General features: G+C 36.4%; 3 protein-coding genes across 4 annotated transcripts; 2 read left to right on the plus strand and 1 right to left on the minus strand.

Moving 5' to 3' along the window:
• The first annotated feature begins 397 nt into the window (after positions 1-397).
• Positions 398-3,432, plus strand: LOC119600407 (transcription factor Adf-1-like). The gene is made up of 4 exons (XM_037950611.1): positions 398-804; positions 859-1,021; positions 1,092-1,353; positions 3,412-3,432. The coding sequence occupies exons 1-4, from the start codon at positions 669-671 to the stop codon at positions 3,430-3,432; spliced, it is 582 nt and encodes a 193-aa protein (XP_037806539.1). The 5' UTR covers positions 398-668.
• A 23-nt stretch (positions 3,433-3,455) lies between these two features.
• LOC119600422 (kinesin-like protein KIF3A) lies at positions 3,456-6,082 on the minus strand. The gene has a single exon (XM_037950630.1). It carries the CDS (start codon positions 5,918-5,920, stop codon positions 3,884-3,886), a length of 2,037 nt encoding a protein of 678 aa, XP_037806558.1. The 5' UTR covers positions 5,921-6,082; the 3' UTR covers positions 3,456-3,883.
• A 1,627-nt stretch (positions 6,083-7,709) lies between these two features.
• LOC119600420 lies at positions 7,710-14,637 on the plus strand. 2 transcript variants are annotated; one of them, XR_005231141.1, is made up of 2 exons: positions 7,710-14,473; positions 14,530-14,635. XR_005231141.1 is itself a non-coding variant. In XM_037950628.1 (2 exons), exon 2 carries the CDS (start codon positions 8,684-8,686, stop codon positions 14,090-14,092), a length of 5,409 nt encoding a protein of 1,802 aa, XP_037806556.1. In that variant the 5' UTR covers positions 7,710-8,084; positions 8,141-8,683; the 3' UTR covers positions 14,093-14,637. The 2 variants fall into 2 exon arrangements, 1 of the variants encoding a protein (XP_037806556.1); XM_037950628.1 differs by having other exon boundaries at positions 7,710-8,084; positions 8,141-14,637.
• The last annotated feature ends 6,056 nt before the right edge of the window (positions 14,638-20,693 follow it).

Below are 20,693 nucleotides of genomic sequence, written 5' to 3' on the forward strand. Positions count from 1 at the left end.
AGTTCAGCCTATATAATTTATAGGTCAGACTAGAGTTTCGTCCAGTCTACAGTCAAAACTCTGGACTAGTCTATATAGTCGAGATTCACTTCTGTTCTATAGTCTAGGTTTAGTTCTAGTAATATTTGAAAGTAGAGTTCAACATTTGAAAGAAAAATAAAAATTTTATAAAATACCTATGTATATTATTATTCTTTTATTTCAGACATATATTTCAGACTATAGTTCCGACAATAATCGAGTGTATAGTTCAAAATATGAAAAATATAGAAAATTGGATCAATTGCAAATTATATAAAGATGTTTTCAAAGACCAATACAACGTTTTTCATCCAAATTATCTGGCATCATCATACATAAACTGCCAGCTGCTCACTGACAGTGTCAACATTTTTACTGCTGCAAAAACTATAGAAAAAAAACGAAAAGTCGTCAGTTTTGTAAGGGTTAATTAGATATTTCTTCTTTTTACTATTTAAAATCTATTTTAACTATAAAAACAAATTTGCATTTATAAGAAATAAAATCTACTTGTTAAATTATTTAATGTCTACTTGCTATTGAATATAATTCTCCAACTCTAATAGAAAGCAGTGCTGCCTTGAAAACACTGCCACTTTGTATATAATTTTATTTTTCTTCGGAAGTTGAAAAAGCAAAGCATTATAATGAAAATGGAGGAAAAAATAATAGAATTTGTAAGAGATAATCCAGCTTTATGGAATAAATGCGATATTGATTTTAAAAATACTAAACTTAAGGATAAGAAATGGAATAAAATTGCTACAAGTTTAGGTATATCAGGTAATTTCTTTCATACCTAGTATTTGCATGGATATAATATCAAACTTATTCCAGAGGATACTGCTAAAAAACGTTGGAAAACTATAAGAGACCGTTATTTTCGAATTTTAAAACTGGAGGAAAACGCTTTACTAAATCAGCAGGGACATGTTACCAAATACAAATATGCTGATATGTTGGGATTTCTTAAAGGCAATAGTACAAAAAATAAAAGAAGGTACATACATACATATTTTATAATTTTGTTGAAGAAATTTAAAAATTTTGTATTTTTTTAATTCTTTAAGTTCCTTAAATATTTGTACCGACGATCCCAATAACATTAATCTTAATAGTCATGAATTTTTAATGGAACCTGAGGAAAATTCTATTAAATATGAATATATTGATGGTATTGAAGAAACCCCTAACGAAAATCATGATAATTCCTCAACTTTAGAGTGTTGCTTTCAGCAACAAAATGAAAATATAGAATCGAAACCTGCAATTTCTAGCAATAATTCTCCGGCTCATCTTTTTATGATGAGTTTAGCTCTTCAAATCGATAGGGCAAATTTAAGTATTGATTCCTTTTTAAATCTTCAAATAAAAATGTTGAAATTAGTGAAAGAAGAAATAAAACAACAAAAATAAAATTTGAATGTTATTTTACTTTATATTTATTAATATTTACTGTTATATATAGACTATAGTCCAGCCTATAGTCAAGACAATAGTTTAGTCTATAAACCAGATTATCGTCTAGTCTAGCATCAATACATTAGTCTACACTATAGTCTTGTATATTTCCAAATCTGTAGTCCAAAATGTCTGCAGTCCCGAATATAATATTGTCTATAGGCCCGACTATAGACTTGTCTATAGTCCAGATTATAGTCTTGTCTATAGTCCGTACTATAAGTCTTGTCTATAGTCTGGACTATAAGTCTTGTCTATAGCCCAGACTATTGTCTTCTCTATAGTCCAGACTACAGCCTTGTTTATAGACCAGACTATAGTCTTGTCTATAGTCCAGAGTATAGTCTTGTCTATTGTCCAGACTATAGTCTTGTCTATAGTCCAGACTATAGTCTTGTCTATAGTCTAGACTATAGTCTTGTCTATTATCCAGACTATAGTCTTGTCTATAGTCCAGACTATAGTCTTGTCTATAGTCCAGACTATAGTCTTGTCTATAGTCCAGATTATAGTCTTGTCTATAGTCCAGATTATAGTCTTGTCTTTAGTCCAGACTGTAGTCTTGTCTATTGTCCGGACTACAAGTCTTGTCTTTAGTCCACACTATAGTCTTGTCTATAGTCCAGACTATAGTCTTGTCTATAGTCCAGACTATAGTCTTGTCTATAGTCCAGACTATAGTCTTGTCTATAGTCCAGACTATAGTCTTGTCTATAGTCCAGACTATAGTCTTGTCTATAGTCCAGACTATAGTCTTGTCTATAGTCCAGACTATAGTCTTGTCTATAGTCTTGTCTATAGTCCAGACTATAGTCTTGTCTATAGTCCAGACTATAGTCTTGTCTATAGTCCAGACTATAGTCTTGTCTATAGTCCAGACTATAGTCTTGTCTATAGTCCAGACTATAGTCTTGTCTATAGTCCAGACTATAGTCTTGTCTATAGTCCAGACTATAGTCTTGTCTATAGTCCAGACTATAGTCTTGTCTATAGTCCAGACTATAGTCTTGTCTATAGTCCAGATTATACTCTTGTCTATAGTCCAGTCTTGTCTTTAGTCCAGACTATAGTCTTGTCTATAGTCCAGACTATAGTCTTGTCTATAGTCCAGACTATAGTCTTATCTATAGTCCAGATTATAGTCTTGTCTATAGTCCGTACTATAAGTCTTGTCTATAGCCCAGACTTTAGTTTTGTCTATAATCCAGACTATTGTCTTCTCTATAGTCCAGACTATAGCCTTGTCTATAGTCCAGACTATAGCCTTGTCTATAGTCTTGTCTAAAGTCCAGACTATAGTCTTGTCTATAGTCCTGACTTTAGTCTTGTCTATAGTACAGACTATAGTCTTGTCTATAGTCCAGACTATAGTCTAGTCTATAGTCCAGACTATAGTCTTGTCTATAGTCCCGACTATAGTCTTGTCTGTAGTCCAGACTATAGTCTTGTCTATAGTCCAGACTATAGTATTGTCTATAGTCCAGACTATAGTCTTGTCTATAGTCCCGACTATAGTCTTGTCTATAGTCCCGACTATAGTCTTGTCTATAGTCCCGACTATAGTCTTGTCTATAGTCCCGACTATAGTCTTGTCTATAGTCCCGACTATAGGCTTGTCTATAGTCCAGATTATAGTCTTGTATATAGTCCAGATTATAGTCTTGTCTATAGTCCAGACTATAGTCTTGTCTATAGTCCAGACTATAGTCTGATCTATAGGCCAGACTATAGCTTTGTCTATAATCCAGTGTGTAGTCTATAATCCAGATTATCGTCTAGTCTGTAATACAGACTATAGGCTAGCCTAAACTACTATCTACTATATACACTACTCTAAAGTCTAGACTATAGTCTAGTCTATAGTCCGAATGTCCAGACAGTAGTCAAGTCTAAACTAAAATCAAAACTAATCCCAATTTTCCCTCTTAGTTTTTAAAATCATCGAAGTAAAATCCAAAACCATTATATTATTCTTTCGTTTCTGCTCATTTTATATAAATGTTAAAATCTTTATTATTTCAGTAATATGTAGAAGGTATTAATGAACCACATACAAAAATATTAATAATTGCGCTTATGTTGAAAATAAAATACATATAATAAAAATTAAAGTATTGCACTTAAATTAATAGATTTAAAAAAAGTAAAAAAAAAGCTGCTGAAAAATTACTTAAATATTAAACTTAATTAAATAATAATTTAAAAAATATAATAATATAAATATTCGCCTGAAATTGTCTTACGGAGTTGATAATAAATGAAAGCAATAATAAGTTATAAATAAAGCTAAAATAAACCAGCATTGAGTACGTAAAAGTGATGCAAAGAAACCCGACGACAATTGAGTTGTATCGATAAAGTATGTTCCCATTCTATCCTGGGGAGGATAAAAAATATCACCTCAATATCGTCGGGCGGTAGTCGGTCGAGGTACACCCGAGGTACGAGGACGAGCAGTAGCAATTGATGATTTAGCCCTGACGGGTTGGGTAACCGAATCAGAATTGTAACTGAGATAAACATGAGAGAGATCAATGAAATCGTTTGAGTCTTTAGACGAAGCCTTAGAATCAGTTATATGTTTGCGCATATTGTTGCCGGTGTATGCAACACATTTTAATTGCCATTCACCTATATCCTCATTCCAATGGGTGTATTGATTGATCATTGATTGATATTCCTTGGGTATGTAAGAGTTTAAGACCAATTCACATAGAGCCAATTCACGTGATAAAGAACGTATATTTTCGTAAATAGCCTCTTTTTCACGTTGATGTTCTTGCTGCTGATCGGCCAGTTCGGATTTGACACCCATTAACATTTGCATAACACGATGTATCTTTTTGGTTATGCCGGTATTGGCCTCCTGTAAGGAGGAATAACGTTCCTCTATATCTATGCGTTCGGTTTCCTTCTGCTGTAATGTCTCTCTTAAAGTTTGTTCAGCTTTTTCACGCTCTTCCAGCTCACGCAGAGACTGCTCAAGAAGTTTCTCCTGGCATTGGGCCTTTTCTAGAAGATTTTCTCCTCCCACAAGAATCTTACCCTCCAAAGACATAAGCTTATTGCGTAGTTGTTCTTGTTCAGTTTTGGTTTTTGATATCTCCAGCTGATGTTCGTGTTTACGTTTTTCCAAAGCCTCTTTTTTGGCCAATTTAAGCTCACGTTGTTTTTGTTTTTCCAAAGCCTTTTCGGTTAATTGATTTTGTGCCTCGGCCAATACTTCCATTTCAATTTCATCATCGTCCTCTTCTTCTTCGACTTCCTCTTCCTCCTCAATTTGAGGCTCTTCCTCGTAACCTTCCTCCAATTGCTTACGCAAACGTTCAATTTCCTCCTGGAAGTGCCGCAGTAGAGCATCTTTGGGTTCTTCATTAATATGCATACGATTTTGTATGTTTTTAGTGCGACTGGCGTAACGCAAAGTGGAAATGGTTTCCATATAATTGGTATCGGCCGGTGAGATGGTGGCACACATGACAGTCTTCGAATTGCCACCCAAGGAATCTTGCAAAAGACGTGTTAGTTTAGAATTTCTATAGGGTATGTGAGAACTTTTGCCATCGACCAAAGCACTAATGACATTACCCAATACTGATAGCGAAAGATTAATCTTCGTGGCTTCCTTTAAACGCTGGCCAGTGGCCTGAGTTTTACTTTGCCTTTCTGAACCGGCCAAATCTACCAATTGCAATTTACCCATACGCACATGTTGCTGGCCACCTTCAGCCAATTCGCTGCGTTCTACGGTTATAGAAAATATGGCATGTGACCTAGAAGATTCAGAGTTCATTTTGGTGGCTCCCACCACACGATTCTTATTGCCCAATTTCATTATATTCTCCAAATCATCTGCATTGTGCACTACATAACCACTTAGATCCTTCACAAACACTCCAATATCTGGTCGTTCTTTTACTTCCAAACTTTTGGTGACATCTTTACCCAACAGATCTCTAACCTCTTCATTATAGATTTCCATGTAGCTTACTCTGACCAAAAACTTTTGATTCTCCTTAGCCTTGGCAATGTGACCAAAAATATGTGCAAAGGCATTGGGTATTATACCCTTAGTTTGTGGTGACTCGGGGTTACCGGACATGGTATAGGTTTTACCCGTACCCGTTTGGCCATAAGCCAATATGGTACCATTGTAACCTTCTAAAACCTTCTCCACAATGGGACGGGCCGTATCCACATATAAATCCAATTGACTGCTCTCGCCATCGAAAACATTATCAAAATAATAGTTTTTGGGCGGCTCATTAGTGGTGGCATTGGGCTTTACCACCGTAATAGCTCTCTTCAGTTTGTCAATTTTAATGACCGACAAGGCCCCTGCCTGCAACTCATTTTTATCCATGGGTCTTGCTCTCACTACGACACGCACATTTTCCACTTCTGCTTCCTGTTCTTGAGTTGCTTGCTCGTTGGTCATTTTTTGTTTTAATTTAATTATTTTAAGTTTTTTTTTTTAATTAATAATTTTCTTTGTGTGGAATGCAAAAATTTGGTTGCTTAGATAATTTTCCAAAATAATTATTGATTTTTTTGTTGTTGGTAACAGCTGACGCATTCCATTTTCTCGTATTTCTTTTTAAGTTGTTCTTTATTGTCAATTCTTATTTTACTCGTTTTCTATACATGGTTATAATAACTACAACAAAACAAAATAAACGCCCTAGTTGTAATAAATGGTAGTAAATTATTGGTGTACGTGGTAAGATTTACAAGGTACTTTAGGAATGACGAATTTTTATAAATTTGAAATGATTCTTTTACATAATATTGCATTTTTTTTTTTCCAAAAAATCGCCTTTTCACTAAAAAGTTTTTATTTTTTACTATTTATAGTAAACTAGCTATACCCAGTGTGCTTTGCTACACTAAAAGGAATATGTATAAATAAATACCAGATTTATTATATGTTACATATGAAAGATGTCAAGCAAATTATTGCAAGTTCGCCAGTTTCTATCTATCTACAAAAAATTTGAATAATATAAGAGTTTCCAAGATGCACGAAATTTTGTATTTAATTCATATATGTGGTGCCAAGCCCCCATTGAAAGTCCGCCCGTTATTCTCTAAATGTTCACATGAATGTCAAAGTTCTTCATGTAAAATTTTGAAGATTCTAGCTCTAATAGTTCCTCAGATATACGAATTTTATTCATGTGGGGGCTTCAAGCCCCCCGGATGAAAGACCGCCCTTTTTCCTCCAAAATATTCAGATGAATATTAAAATAATTTGTTCAAAATTTGAAGAATCTAGTTCTATTAGTTTCCCAGTTAAAAGAAATTTTGTATTTAATTCATATGGGAGGTACCAAGTAACCCATTGGATGTCCGCCCGTTATACTCTAAATGTTCAGGTGAATGTCAAAGTTCTTCAAGTAAAATTTAATGATTCTAGCTCTAATAGTTTCTCAGATATACGAATTTTTCTATTTTATTCATATGGGGGCTCCAAGGCCCCCAGATGAAAGTCCGCTCTTTTTTCCTTAAAAATGTTCAGATGAATATTAAAGTTCTTCGTGCAAAATTTTAAGAATTTAGTTCTATTAGTTTCCCAGATAAACGAATTTTTGTTTTTAATTAATATGGGAGGTGCCGCTCCCCTCATGGGTAGTCCGCCAATTTTTTACCCAAAATGTTTATATGGATGTTAAAGTTCTTTGTGCAAAATTTTAAGAATTTAGTTCTATTAGTTTCCCAGATAAACGAATTTTTGTATTTAATTAATATGGGAGGTGCCGCTCCCCTCATGGGTAGTCCGCCAATTTATTACCCAAAATGTTTATATGGATGTTAAAGTTCTTCGTGCTAAATTTTAAGAATTTAGTTCTATTAGTTTCCCAGATAAACGAATTTTTGTATTTAATTTATATGGGAGGTACCACGCCCCCTAATGCTAGTCCGCCTACTTTTTGTCCTAAATGATCATATTGACACTAAAGTGGCTCCGACAAAATTGGAGGACTCTAACTGTTATATTATCTAAAATATACAAATTTTATATTTTCTTAATGTGGGCGTGGCTCATCGCCCACTTGAAATTTCGAAATAAAAAGTAGCCTATTACCTATTCCAGACATGCAGGAATATGCTGTGAAAATTTCAAGAAAATCGGTTCAGCCGTTTAGTAGTCTATAACGTTCAAACATACAAACATACAAACAAACACACATTCATTTTTATATGTATATATTGTCGCTTGATGGCTCATCAATTTATTATTTTTATTTTCATTTAATTTAAAATATTTTTGTTAATTTAAATATTTTTTTTGTGGGCTATCCTAATGTTGTTTAATTTTGTCTTATTTACCAAATTGTTAATGATACTTATTGTAAGATCATTGTTGTTGTTTAGTTCATTTGTCCGTTAGGATTTTTTTTATATTGTTTTGCATTCCTTTCTGTTCTCATTTGTTTACGAACTAAACGCATTCTTTGTCCCTATATTCTACTGCAGTAGTTTCGTTCAGTTTATTTATTTGGAAATAAACTGTTGTAAAAATACATAGACAAAAGAATTTGTAGGCTCAGTATTAACTGACATTAATATTAAAGTTTAGTTTGTTGGGGATAAAGACTGCGGTAAGTCGCTTAAATTATTTATAAGTTTCTTTTGTAATAATTGTATTTTTTAATAGAAATAAACGGTTGCTCAAATATATGCATCATTAATTTCACATTTGTGGTTCATTTATTTGGGACTTGTTAAATTCGCTGTCCTCAACATAAAGGCTCAGGTCGCAGCCAGCGACAAATTTTATTTCGCATTCCTTGGTGCGGTTGTGTTCCATGTCTGCCGGAACAACGAAATTTATTTGAAATCTTGAGCGAAGGTGTTCCAAGGTGCCTGAACAAGATAAGCCTTTTTTTTGATTTGTGGTTCTAAGCTGCCGGAACAAATAAAATATTTTGGATTTTTGATTTGTGGTTCCAAGCTGCCGGAACAAATTGAAATAATTGTGAAGTGGTTCTATATTTGCTGGAACAAAGTGTTTAAAATAATTGTGTGCATTTTTGTGCTTCCTTATATGACGGAACGAGTAAAACTTTTATTAAGCTGAATTTGTGTGAAGTTATTTGCTGTCCTGCCGGAACAAATTTATTTTTTGTGAAATATTTGGAGTGTGTTGCTGTTTATTATTTGTGATTTGTGTGCCCTTTGAAAACGTTTGAGATTCGTAATGCAACGGTCGCCAGCTAGAAAAAGCACTCGTTTGCAGACGGCAACGAGCCAAAATGTGAAAAGTTCCACGCCTGCCGGAACTGAAAGTTTAGCAAATGTGTCTCAAATGCCGTCGGTACAAAATGTCAATTCTGTCGCCCCCGGAACAACAACAGCAACTAGTGCCTCCATAAGTGCCCCTAGAGAACCGACACCTGCCATATCAACGCATAACATTTTTAGTTCATCAATTGAAGAGCCCTTAAGTCTGCCGCCGTTGGTGCCCGGTCCTAATGCGAGAACCCAGCCACCACAAGCTATATCGTCTGATAATGAGAACCTGCAACGACAAATTGATATCCTGCAAGCCCAGTTGGCAAACGCTCAACGTGCTTTAAGAGCAAATCAAAATTTAAATATGCCAAGTGTTATTGGACAAAATGCGCCAGTAATTCAAAGTATGAGCAGTGGCCCTGAAGACATGGTTGATCGTCGGAATCCAACGCCATATTCCTATGGTAGTCAGTCAGACCAGTTGATGACATCTCAGCCTCTTTTTGTTTCCCCTGCTACAGTGTCCATGCCAGTACAACGCAAACTTTATGATCTGCCTGAATTTTGTGGTACTGCCGAGGACTGGCCAATGTTTTTGTCTGCCCTTGAACATTCGACAGCCGCATATTCGTACAATAATTTTGAAAATTGTTTGAGATTGCAGAAGGCTTTGAAAGGTGAAGCCAGAGAGTGTGTGAAGTCGTTGCTCATCCACCCAAATAATGTGCCAACAGTTATAGAGCAATTAAAGCTACAATATGGTCGCCCAGAGTTGCTTATTCGATGCCAGTTGCAACAGATGAAGGAAGTTCAGCCCATAGCAGAAAACGCGATCGATAAATTGGTGCCATATTCCATTAAGGTCAGAAATTTAGCAGCATTTTTGGAATCTGCCAATGGTCATCAACATTTGTCGAATCCAACTCTGATGGAGGAGTTAGTCCAGAAGCTTCCAATGAGTAAACGTTTGGATTGGGCCCAGTTTGCTTCAACTTTACCTCAGTTGCCGACTATTTCGGATTTTAGTACCTGGCTCCAGCGTGTTGCAAATTTGGTAAGAAGTGTGCAAATAAGTAGTTCAAGTGGCGGTAGATCTAGCAGTGATCCAAAAAGAAAAGTGGTTTTATATGCTTCTGATGGCCCAGAACGGCAGTTAAAATGTTTTTATTGTGTTGGTCCACATAAAATTTTTAATTGTAAGAAATTTATAGAATTGAGTGTGCCTAATAGATGGAGTGAAGTGAAGAGATTGAAGTTGTGTTTTTCGTGTCTCAGTGGTGGCCATTCATGTAAAGACTGTCGTCGGCGCAAGCAGTGTCCCATGGAAAAGTGCCAAAGAAATCACAATAAATTATTGCATGAAACTAAACCTAATGAACCAAGCGAACGATCCGTAAATGTGCAGCCAACAGAGAGATCTTCAACAGTCGAGCCAGTGCTTAGTTGTGTTTCCAGAGCTAGTGAAAAAAGTGATTTGTTGTTCAGAGTGCTCCCAGTGGTTCTTTATGGACCAAATTGTTCTATTGAAACTTATGCACTCCTAGATGAAGGTTCTTCGGTGACAATGATGGATAGCTCTTTAGTGAGGCAGCTTGGACTGCAAGGTCGACAAAGTCAATTGAATTTGAGTTGGTATGGTGGTAAATCAGCACAAGAAGCTGTCATGGTGGTGGATCTTCATGTGAGCGGTGTTAATAAGAAGAGGAAATACGCATTGAAAAATGTGTATGGTGTCTCGAATTTGAAGTTGCCTAGTCAGAGCTTTAATGCGGATTTAGTAAAGAATTGTGGTGTTCCTTTATGCTCCTATGAATGTGTGGCTCCAAAGGTACTGATTGGTTTAGATCATTGCCATTTAGGATTGCCCGATGAAATAGTCCCTTTGGAAGATGCTGGTCCATATGCTGCCAATACGCCTCTTGGATGGGTTGTTTTTGGAAACGTGAAAATAGGTCGCCCTGGAACACAAACTTGTTTGCTGACAACACAGTTGGATAATTTGAATAATTTGGTGGCAAGTTATTTTGAAACAGAAAATTTTGGTGTTAAGGCTCTACCGGTGATTGAGTCAAGAGATGATTTGCGTGCACGAGAGATATTGAGAAATTCGACGAAGAGGGTTGCCGGAAGATTTGAATCCAGACTACTATGGTGTAATGATGACGTAGTCCTGCCGGATAGCTATTCCATGGCACTTAATCGATTTTTTGGATTGGAAAGGAAAATGAAAAATAATGCGGATTTTGGTGTGGCCTATAAGAAAATAATAAGTGAATATTTGAAAAAAAATTATGTACGCAAATTATCATTGAGTGAAGTTGATACATTTCATCCGAGAACGTGGTACTTGCCCCACTTTGGTGTCGTTAACCCTAATAAGCCAGGGAAAATTCGTTTGGTGTTTGATGCGGCAGCAAAGGTGGAAGGTGTCTCATTGAATTCAAAGTTATTGAAAGGCCCTCAGCAGTACAAACCGTTGCCATCCGTTTTGTTTAATTTCAGAGTCGGTTCCGTAGCTGTATGCGGAGATATAAAGGAAATGTTTCATCAAGTTGTTGTTGCTGAAGAAGACAGGTGTTCGCAGAGGTTCTTGTGGCGAGATAATGAAAGTGGTCCACCGGAAGTGTATGAGATGCTTGTGATGACGTTTGGAGCTGCCTGTTCACCCTGTATTGTCCATTATGTGAAGGAAGCAAATGCAATGGAGTATCGGGATCGTTTCCCTAGAGCCGTGAAGTCAATTCTGGATCATCATTATGTAGATGACTTTGTAGACAGTTTTGTTAATCCGTCAAAAGCCATTGAAATTGCCGTACAAGTTCGTGAAATACATAAAGCTGCTGGGTTTGAAATGCGTAATTTTACATCGAATTCATCAGAGGTGGTTGTGGCTCTCGAAGGCAGTTTAAATCATCAGGTCAGTTTCTTAGGTGGCTTAAAGGAGTTGGACGGTTCAACTGAAAAGGTTCTTGGCATGCTTTGGGATCCAAAGGATGACGCGTTCAAATTTGTTTTGAAATTCCATCGTGTGAATTCGGACGTGATCAATGGTAAAAGTTGTCCCACAAAGCGTGAGTTGTTATGTGTCGTAATGTCCATTTTTGATCCAATTGGTTTTTTGTGCCATTTTATGATAACTGCCAAACTTTTGATGAGAGAAGTCTGGAGACATAGAGTACTTTGGGACGAGATGTTGCCCGTGTCATTACAAGCGATGTGGAATAATTGGCGCCAAGAGCTAAGAAATGTTGTCCATGTAAAGGTTCCACGATGGTATTTTGGAAATGGTTTGCCCTTGGAGTTAGAGCTGCATGTTTTTGTTGATGCCAGTGAAGATGCCTTCGGTGCAGTGGCCTATTGGAGATATACAACATCTGATGGACAAATAGGAGTGTCGTTTATATCTGCCAAGTCGAAATGTGCCCCATTGAAATGTATGACCATTCCCAGATTAGAACTACAAGCCGCCGTTTTGGGGACCCGATTGATGGACACTATAATTAAGGAACACGATCTCAATGTTTCTCGTCGAATCTGTTGGAGTGACTCTACAACTGTCATTAGCTGGATTGGTTCTGAAAGTAGGAGATATAAACCATTTGTTGCCCATCGAATTGCCGAAATACTTGATTCGACACGCCCAACTGATTGGAGATGGTTGCCTACGGATCTAAATGTTGCCGATGACATTACAAGAGCTAAAAATGAAGTTGATTTTGCCATTGAAACACGTTGGTTCCAAGGGCCACAATTTTTGTATGAAAACGAAGCTGATTGGCCGAATAAGAATTCTGAGAAATCTGATGATTTGTGTGAAGAAGAACTACGCCCCAAATTTGTCATGCTGGTTAGTACAAATTTAGTTATTGATTTTAATCGTTTTTCTTCATTTCTCAGGCTTAAACGTACTATGGCTTGGGTTCTGAGATTTATTAATCGTTGCCGAAAAGATGATAAATATAATGGTTCGAGATGCCTATCTGCTGAAGAGTTAAGGGTTGCTGAAACTAGTCTGTGTCGTCTGTCGCAAGAAGAGTGTTTCGCCCTTGAAATAAACATTTTAAAATCTGGTGGTTCTTTAAAAAAGGAAACCGAGTTATTTTCGCTTTCGCCTTATTTTGATGAAAATAATTTACTTCGAGTGAGCGGACGTATTGATGCTGCGAGTTGGTTGCCTTTAGATGCTAGGCACCCCATTATTTTGTCGCCCTGTCACCGCTTTGCACAACTATTTGTTGCCCATGTGCATAATAACATGAGACATCAAAATCTTGAGGCTACCATAGGCGAAATAAGGAAAAGGTTCTGGATTCCACGACTACGAAAGCTGTTGAGTAAGACCACATCAAATTGCAACATTTGTAAGATTCGACGTGCCGTTCCAGTGGCTCCTTTTATGGGATCATTGCCAAGTGATAGACTAACTCCATACGTCCGTCCATTTACTTATACTGGTGTGGACTATTTTGGCCCAATAAACGTGACTGTTGGTAGACGTCATGAAAAACGTTGGGTTGCCCTGTTTACGTGCCTCACAATCAGAGCAGTACATTTAGAAGTGGCTTATGATCTTTCGACTGATGCGTGTATTTTGTGTATACGGAATTTTATAAATCGTCGTGGTACCCCGTTGAAGATTCGTAGCGACAACGGAAAGAATTTTGTTGGAGTTAACCAAGAAGCCCAGCGATTTGATGAAGTTTTTGATCTTGTTAAAATTGAAGATGAGTTGTCCACAAAGGGCATTGAATGGCAGTTTAATTGTCCACATAATCCTGCAGAAGGTGGTGTATGGGAGCGAATGGTTCAATGTGTTAAAAAGGTTTTAAGAGTAACTCTTAAAGAAATCGCCCCAAAAGAGCACACATTGCAAAGTTTTTTAATTGAAGCCGAAAACATCGTAAACTCTCGCCCATTGACTCACTTGCCTGTCAGCCCTGAAGACGAAGAACCATTGACGCCAAATCATTTCTTGTTGGGATCTACAAATACAGCTCAAACACCAGAAGGTATTGAAATAACAAAGCCAGTGGTACTGAAAAAGCAGTGGCGAATTGCTAGACAGCTACGAGATCATTTCTGGAAAAGATGGATTATTGAATATTTGCCCACACTTACAAGACGGTCCAAATGGTGTGAATATACCAAGCCTGTGGCTCCGGGTGATCTTGTACTAATTTGTGATCCAGCTGTTTCCCGTCGAGATTGGAAGAGAGGTCGTGTTATAAATGTGTTCCCTGGCAGTGATGGTGTAATACGGAGAGCTGATGTCCAAACAAGTAGTGGAATACTTAAACGCCCGGTTTCCAAACTAGCAGTCCTTGATTTGGATGGTGAATCGTTGCCGATCCACGGTGGTGGGAATGTCGCTTGATGGCTCATCAATTTATTATTTTTATTTTCATTTAATTTAAAATATTTTTGTTAATTTAAATATTTTTTTTGTGGGCTATCCTAATGTTGTTTAATTTTGTCTTATTTACCAAATTGTTAATGATACTTATTGTAAGATCATTGTTGTTGTTTAGTTCATTTGTCCGTTAGGATTTTTTTTATATTGTTTTGCATTCCTTTCTGTTCTCATTTGTTTACGAACTAAACGCATTCTTTGTCCCTATATTCTACTGCAGTAGTTTCGTTCAGTTTATTTATTTGGAAATAAACTGTTGTAAAAATACATAGACAAAAGAATTTGTAGGCTCAGTATTAACTGACATTAATATTAAAGTTTAGTTTGTTGGGGATAAAGACTGCGGTAAGTCGCTTAAATTATTTATAAGTTTCTTTTGTAATAATTGTATTTTTTAATAGAAATAAACGGTTGCTCAAATATATGCATCATTAATTTCACATTTGTGGTTCATTTATTTGGGACTTGTTAAATTCGCTGTCCTCAACATAAAGGCTCAGGTCGCAGCCAGCGACAATATAGATAGATGGTAATATTAAAATTAAAAAAAAAATGAACTAAAAATTTGGCTTTCACTAAAATTCATTAAAAATTATGGGCGTTAAAATCATTTCAATTATGGACCGTTTCTTCAAAAAATGTTTATAAAAATTAGGTCCGATCCTAATAAAATGTTATTTCCTATTTCGGCAATTATGGGCGTTAAAATCATTTCAATTATGGACCGATTCTTATAAAATTTGATGAAGAGATTTTTCAAAAGTAATTTTCTGAAGGGGACCTTATATCAGGGTTCTATAGTTGAAACGAAAAGTCGACTTTTCGACTTTTTTCATTTAGTTAAAGTCGACTTTTCGACTTTTTGCATTTTATGAAAAGTCAATTTTTCGACTTTTAGACTTTTCGACTATAAGTATTTTATAAATAGTCGACTTTTCTACTTTTTCCGACTTTTTGACTATTTTTGACTTCTTTCGACTTTTTTTTGACTATTTTTTTACTTTTTTCCACTTTTTTAAGATTTTCGACTATTTTTGGCTTGTTTCTACAATTTTCGAGTTTTCGACCTTTTCCGACTTTTTGACTTTTTACGACTTTTCGACTTTTTTCGACTTTATTCGACTTTATTCGCCTTTTTTGACTTATCGACTTTCAGACTTTTCGACTTTTTTCGACTTTTATTAACAAAGTCGACTTTTCGACTTTTTTCACAGACCATAGTCCAGTTATCGACTTTTTTGGAACAAAATAGTCGACTTCGACTTTTCGACAAAAAGTCGATTGTTCGATTATTCGAAAGTCGATTTATAGAACCCTACCTTATATGGGAGTTATACCCCATTTACACATACACGAAATCTAGTAGATTTCATTTAAAATCTTTTTCCAAATCTAGTCCGTTTACACTTACTATTCTTGACATGTAAGAAGATTTCATTTTTTCTAATACTTCTTGAAAAAGTGTGTGATATGAAAAATAAGAAGGAAAAATTGGATATTTATCAAAATTCCATTTAAAATAAAAAAATAGATATTTAAATATAACATTACCTTTTATTTTAGATTAACTTTTCATTCATATTTTTCAATTTATAAAAATTTTGTCGACATTTTAATTTTTTTTGTTTGTTTTCCTCTTTTTTATTGTGTAGTGTCGTATTTTTTAGTATTATTTAGGAAAAAACAGAGTTGCATCACTAAAAACTATTAGATTTTGAGTAGATTTTAAGGTATTTTCAGACTACAATACTGAGTATTAACACACTTCAAATTAAAAATATATGAAAATAATTCGCATTTTTAAAACATCAATCCGAAAAATACATTTTATGTTTACACTATAATATTTGTAATATTTTTCATCCAATTTTCAATTATTTATGCACTTTTCGTTCTTATTTTTAATGTATTTTCCACTTTTTGTTTGTTTTTTATTGTATTTATAAAATACATACCGAATACGTTTGAAAATAAAAAGTTTTTGAATTGTTTTAAAAAATTTATGAATACCGACCGTATGCCAAAAAAATTAGTAATATTTTTGAAAATCAAATTACAAATTATATTTAGACTAGTAAATTGTATTATGATACAAACATTTTTGACAAGTATTAATACTCAGTATTGTAGTCTAAAAATACCTTTAACGAAATCTAGTTACGAAGTAGATTTTGTCTTGTATGGGAAATCTAGTTAAAATCAAGTAGATTTGGCTCGAAATCTCATAAGTACTAGATTTCGTGTATGTGTAAATGGGGTATTAGGATTAATTATGTGCCGATCCTCATGTAAGTTGGCAGAGGTGAAGAGTTCTTTACATGGGTGGTAGTGTCAATTATGAACCGATCCTTTTAACATGCGACAGAGAAGTTGTTTTTTCGAATTTCGTTGAAGTCACTTTCTTATGAGGGGGATATATATATATGAACCTATTTGCAATACTAAACGAACTTCTATATTATCAAAAAATATGCTTTGTAAAATTTCAGCTTCTTCCATTCGGGCTTTATCGTTATTTCAACAGACAGACCCCAGACAGAAGGAATATCTTTCTAAAAATGTCGAAATTCGACTATATTGTAAAAAAACAGTCGGATAATCGATTTTTTAGATAAAAATAAAAAAAATATAAAGCAAGATTGTAAAAAGTCGACTTAATTCATAAATTACAAATGGTCGACTTTTCGTTTCAACTATAGAACCCTGCTACTGAGTAGGGTTCTATAGTTGAAACGAAAAGTCGACTTTTAGACTTTCAGACTTTTATTTACAAAGTCGACTTTTCGACTTTTTGCATTTTATGAAAAGTCGATTTTTCGACTTCTCGACTTTTTTCATTTAATTAAAAGTAGACTTTTAGACTTTTCGACTTTAAGTATTTTATAAATAGTCGACTTTTCTACTTATCGACTTTTTTCGACTTTTTCCGACTTTTTTCGCCTTTTTCCGACTTTTCGATTTTTTTCGACTTTTTTTTGACTATTTTTTGATTTTTTTTCGAGTTTTTCTGACTAGTTTAGAGTTTTTGACTTTTTTTCCACTTTTTTAAAATTTTCGACTATTTTTGACATTTTTCTACTATTTTCGAGTTTTTGACTTTTCCGACTTCTCGACTTTTTGACTTTTTTCGACTTTTCGACTTTTTTCGACTTATCGACTTTTTTCGACTTTTAGACTTTCAGACTTTTATTTACAAAGTCGACTTTTTCGACTTTTTTCACAGACGATAGTCGAGTTATCGACTTTTTTGGAACAAAATAGACGACTTCGACTTTTCGATTTTTTTCGACAAAAAGTCGATTGTTCGATTATTCGAAAGTCGATTTATAGAACCCAGCTACTGAGTACTCAAATAATTTCACAAATAATCGCTGATGTCACAACTTACACTAATTGTGTAATTCCCCGTTTTATAGAACAATGCGTCAAGTGTACAGCATGCCGCTGGCAAAAATATAGGGGTGAAAGAGAAGGATGTACTCGGAGGGAGCTCTAAGCTACCTCAGCCTTTAAATATAGGTGAGGGTTCCGACTCTGAATCCTCAGATGATAATAAAAATAATACCATTATAGCAAATCCCAAAAAGGATGAAGTAGAGCAAATGGTGAAAGAGGTGAGTGATAGCATAGCTAAACTACCTATTACTAAGAAAAGACTTTCTGGAGCACAGAGGAGGAAGTTGAAAAAGATGCTTCAGGAAATCATAGTTAGTCAATCCCACGACACTCCAAAGGAAAAATCGGACTCTCTCACAAGATCTGAGGCAAAAAGGATCAGGTCTCCCGAGGAGTTGACAACTGAGAATAAACCTAAGAAGAAAAAGAGCTCCCCGTCTTCTAATACACAGTCGAAGCCAAGCCATACTTCACTCAAAGGAATCTCAAGTGAGAATCCTGCGAGTAAGGGTGACAACGCCAAGCCAGATATTCCGAAGACGAACACGTCGGCGAAATCAACCTCGAAGGTAAGGGAATCTCAAAAGAAGCCCCGAAAAACGAGGAAGGAGAAGCTAGACGGAGGTAAAGGAAAAGAGCCGCCATCTTACGCCAAAGTTGCCAGAAGTAGGCACCGGGACGATCTCTGCTATGCAGTTTACGATGCCGGTAATCCGACAGGCAAAATTCCAATAGACCAACAGAGTAAAATAGAAGACCTGGTCAACAATAAGATAGTGGACCATGCAATCGCTTCAAAGGGCAAACAACCAATAGAGAGCGAGAGCTGCGAGTTCAGCATGGGCGTGATGTTGATGAGGTTGGCATCTCACCAATGTGTTAGCACCCTAAAGAACTTGGTGGAAAGTATCCCTCCTCCCTGGGACGGCGCTAGGCTGGGACTGGCAAAGAAGAGCGAGCTTCCGGTGCTCCTAAAGTCCACTGTCTACATAAAAGGATGGGGCAGTAAACTGGCTAATGAACGTATACTGGAAATTCTTGGAGGTCAAAATGCTGAGCTGGCCGTGGAAAAATGGGATGTCTTTTACAGGAAAGAAGAACCTGAGGGAACTTTATTTGTAATAGGTATCGACCAGAAATCCATGGCTAGTCTTGCCAAGAATAAAGGTAGGGCTTACTTCGCCTCTAAATCTGTCATATTCAAAATTGGGAAGGTGCCGATTGGAAGGGCTGTTACAACAAGCCTCGAAAAGGACACTAAAAAACCTAAGACCACAGCATCAGTATCCACTACTGATAACGTTGAGGAGTCAAATCCTAAAATCGAGGAATTTACCATTAACTCGCCAGAAGAAAGTGTAGTTGCCCTTTCCAAAATTGGGAAGGCGCCGATTGAAAGGGCTGTCAAAACCGGCCCCGACAAGGACACTAAAACACCTAAGACAGTACCCAAAGCATCATTAGCAAGTACTAGCAACGTTGAGGAGTCAAATCCTAAAAGCGAGGAGGAAATCACTCACCCGCCAGAAGACAGAACAGCAATGCTCTCCAGAATTGGGAATGTGTCTATTAAAAATATTGCTATTCCTATGCCTGATAAGGATACCGCAGTGCCATCAACAGTACTCACTGCATTAATAGCCACTTCAGGCTATCCGGAGGAGTCAAATCCAAAGAGCGAGGAGGTGACCACCAACTCGCTGGAAGACAGTTTAATGGATGACCATGATTGAGGTTATCCAAATAAACCTCCATCGGAGCGAGACAGCTACCAACGCTCTGATGGCTAAAATCAACACAGGTAAAATACATATAGCTTTAATCCAGGAACCTTGGACGATTCGCAACAAGGTTTCTGGATTAAATCACGTAAATTTCCAACTTTTCTACGCTGATACAGGATCTCGCCCGAGAACATGTATCTTATGTCACAAGAACTTATGTTTTCTCCTCTCAACAGGATTATCAACATCGGATGCAACGGTGCTGAAGCAAGGTCGTGGCAACATATTCCTTGCATCTATTTACCTGCCTTTCGATTCTCCGACACTACCACCAACGTCGGATCTGATGAAACTGGTTGAAGAGGCACAAAGGAAAAATAAGAAAATTGTAATAGGTTGTGATGCCAACTCGCATCATGTAGCTTGGGGTAGTACAAACACCAATCGCAGGGGACAAGCCCTCATGGATTTCTTTAATACTAAAGACTTGATAACATTGAACTTAGGTAATAAAGCTACCTTCGTCAATAGAATCAGAGAAGAAGTATTAGATATAACTATATGTTCAGAAGAGCTTATAAACGAAATTCAGGATTGGAGAGTTTCGGACGAGCACTCCTTTTCTGATCATCGGTACATAAGATTCAAAATACTAAGGCCACCACCAAAGCCGATAAAGTTTCGGAATAAGTCTAAAACTAATTGGACAATGTTCGGGACCTTACTAAAGAACCGTTTAGGTCAGGACACTTTTCAATGTCGAAATAAAGAGGATATAGATGCCAAAGTGGAAACGTTCACAAGTGCCCTGGTTGAATCGTTCGAGGACAGCTGCCCTCTGCGAGAGCGGAGATCTGCCCAGGAAAAACCCTGGGTAACTGGGGAGATCCGGAACCTTGGGAAGACTCTTCGCAAACTATTTAACCGGGCACGGCGTAAAAAGACCGCAGTATACTGGGATGAGTATCGTAATAAACTTGGTGAATATAAGAAAATCGTTCGAAAAGCCAAACGAGACTCCTGGAAACTTTTCTGTGAACAGGTAGATAGCGTAAATGACGTATCGAAGATAAAAAAATTCCTATCCAAAACTCATGTCCAACCGGAATCTATGATCGATGACACGGGCAGGAGGCTTGAGGATATGGAGGAGACAATGAAACTCCTAATGGATTCTCATTTCCCACCCGGTATATCGAATAACATAGATGAATCGATATTGGAGGAAGGGGAGGGTAACACGGAAATAGTTATTACAACTGACATGGTGAAAGGGGCAATCAAGAGCTTTGCTCCCTATAAAGCTGCAGGGCCGGATGGAATTTTCCCGGCACTTTTGCAGATGGAGGCGGGACTGGTTTCCGTACATCTGTCACAGATATTCACTGCATGCTTAAAATTGGCATATACCCCAGTTAAATGGCAGGATGCAAGGGTAATATTTA

Source organism: Lucilia sericata, unplaced genomic scaffold (assembly GCF_015586225.1).
Source record: "Lucilia sericata isolate MDLA Ls3-8-SP2 unplaced genomic scaffold, ASM1558622v1 Contig000113F_arrow, whole genome shotgun sequence".
NCBI classification, from domain to species: Eukaryota; Metazoa; Arthropoda; class Insecta; order Diptera; family Calliphoridae; genus Lucilia; species Lucilia sericata.

Excerpts from the sequence above, each read along its gene's own strand:
- LOC119600407 (XM_037950611.1), top strand. The coding sequence starts at position 669 with ATGAAAATGGAGGAAAAAATAATAGAATTTGTAAGAGATAATCCAGCT. Across the intron at positions 805-858 it reads TACAAGTTTAGGTATATCAG|AGGATACTGCTAAAAAACGT; the intron begins GTAATTTCTTTC and ends AACTTATTCCAG. Across the intron at positions 1,354-3,411 it reads TAGCTCTTCAAATCGATAGG|TTTTTAAAATCATCGAAGTA; the intron begins GCAAATTTAAGT and ends TTTCCCTCTTAG.
- LOC119600422 (XM_037950630.1), bottom strand. The coding sequence starts at position 5,920 with ATGACCAACGAGCAAGCAACTCAAGAACAGGAAGCAGAAGTGGAAAAT.
- LOC119600420 (XM_037950628.1), top strand. The coding sequence starts at position 8,684 with ATGCAACGGTCGCCAGCTAGAAAAAGCACTCGTTTGCAGACGGCAACG.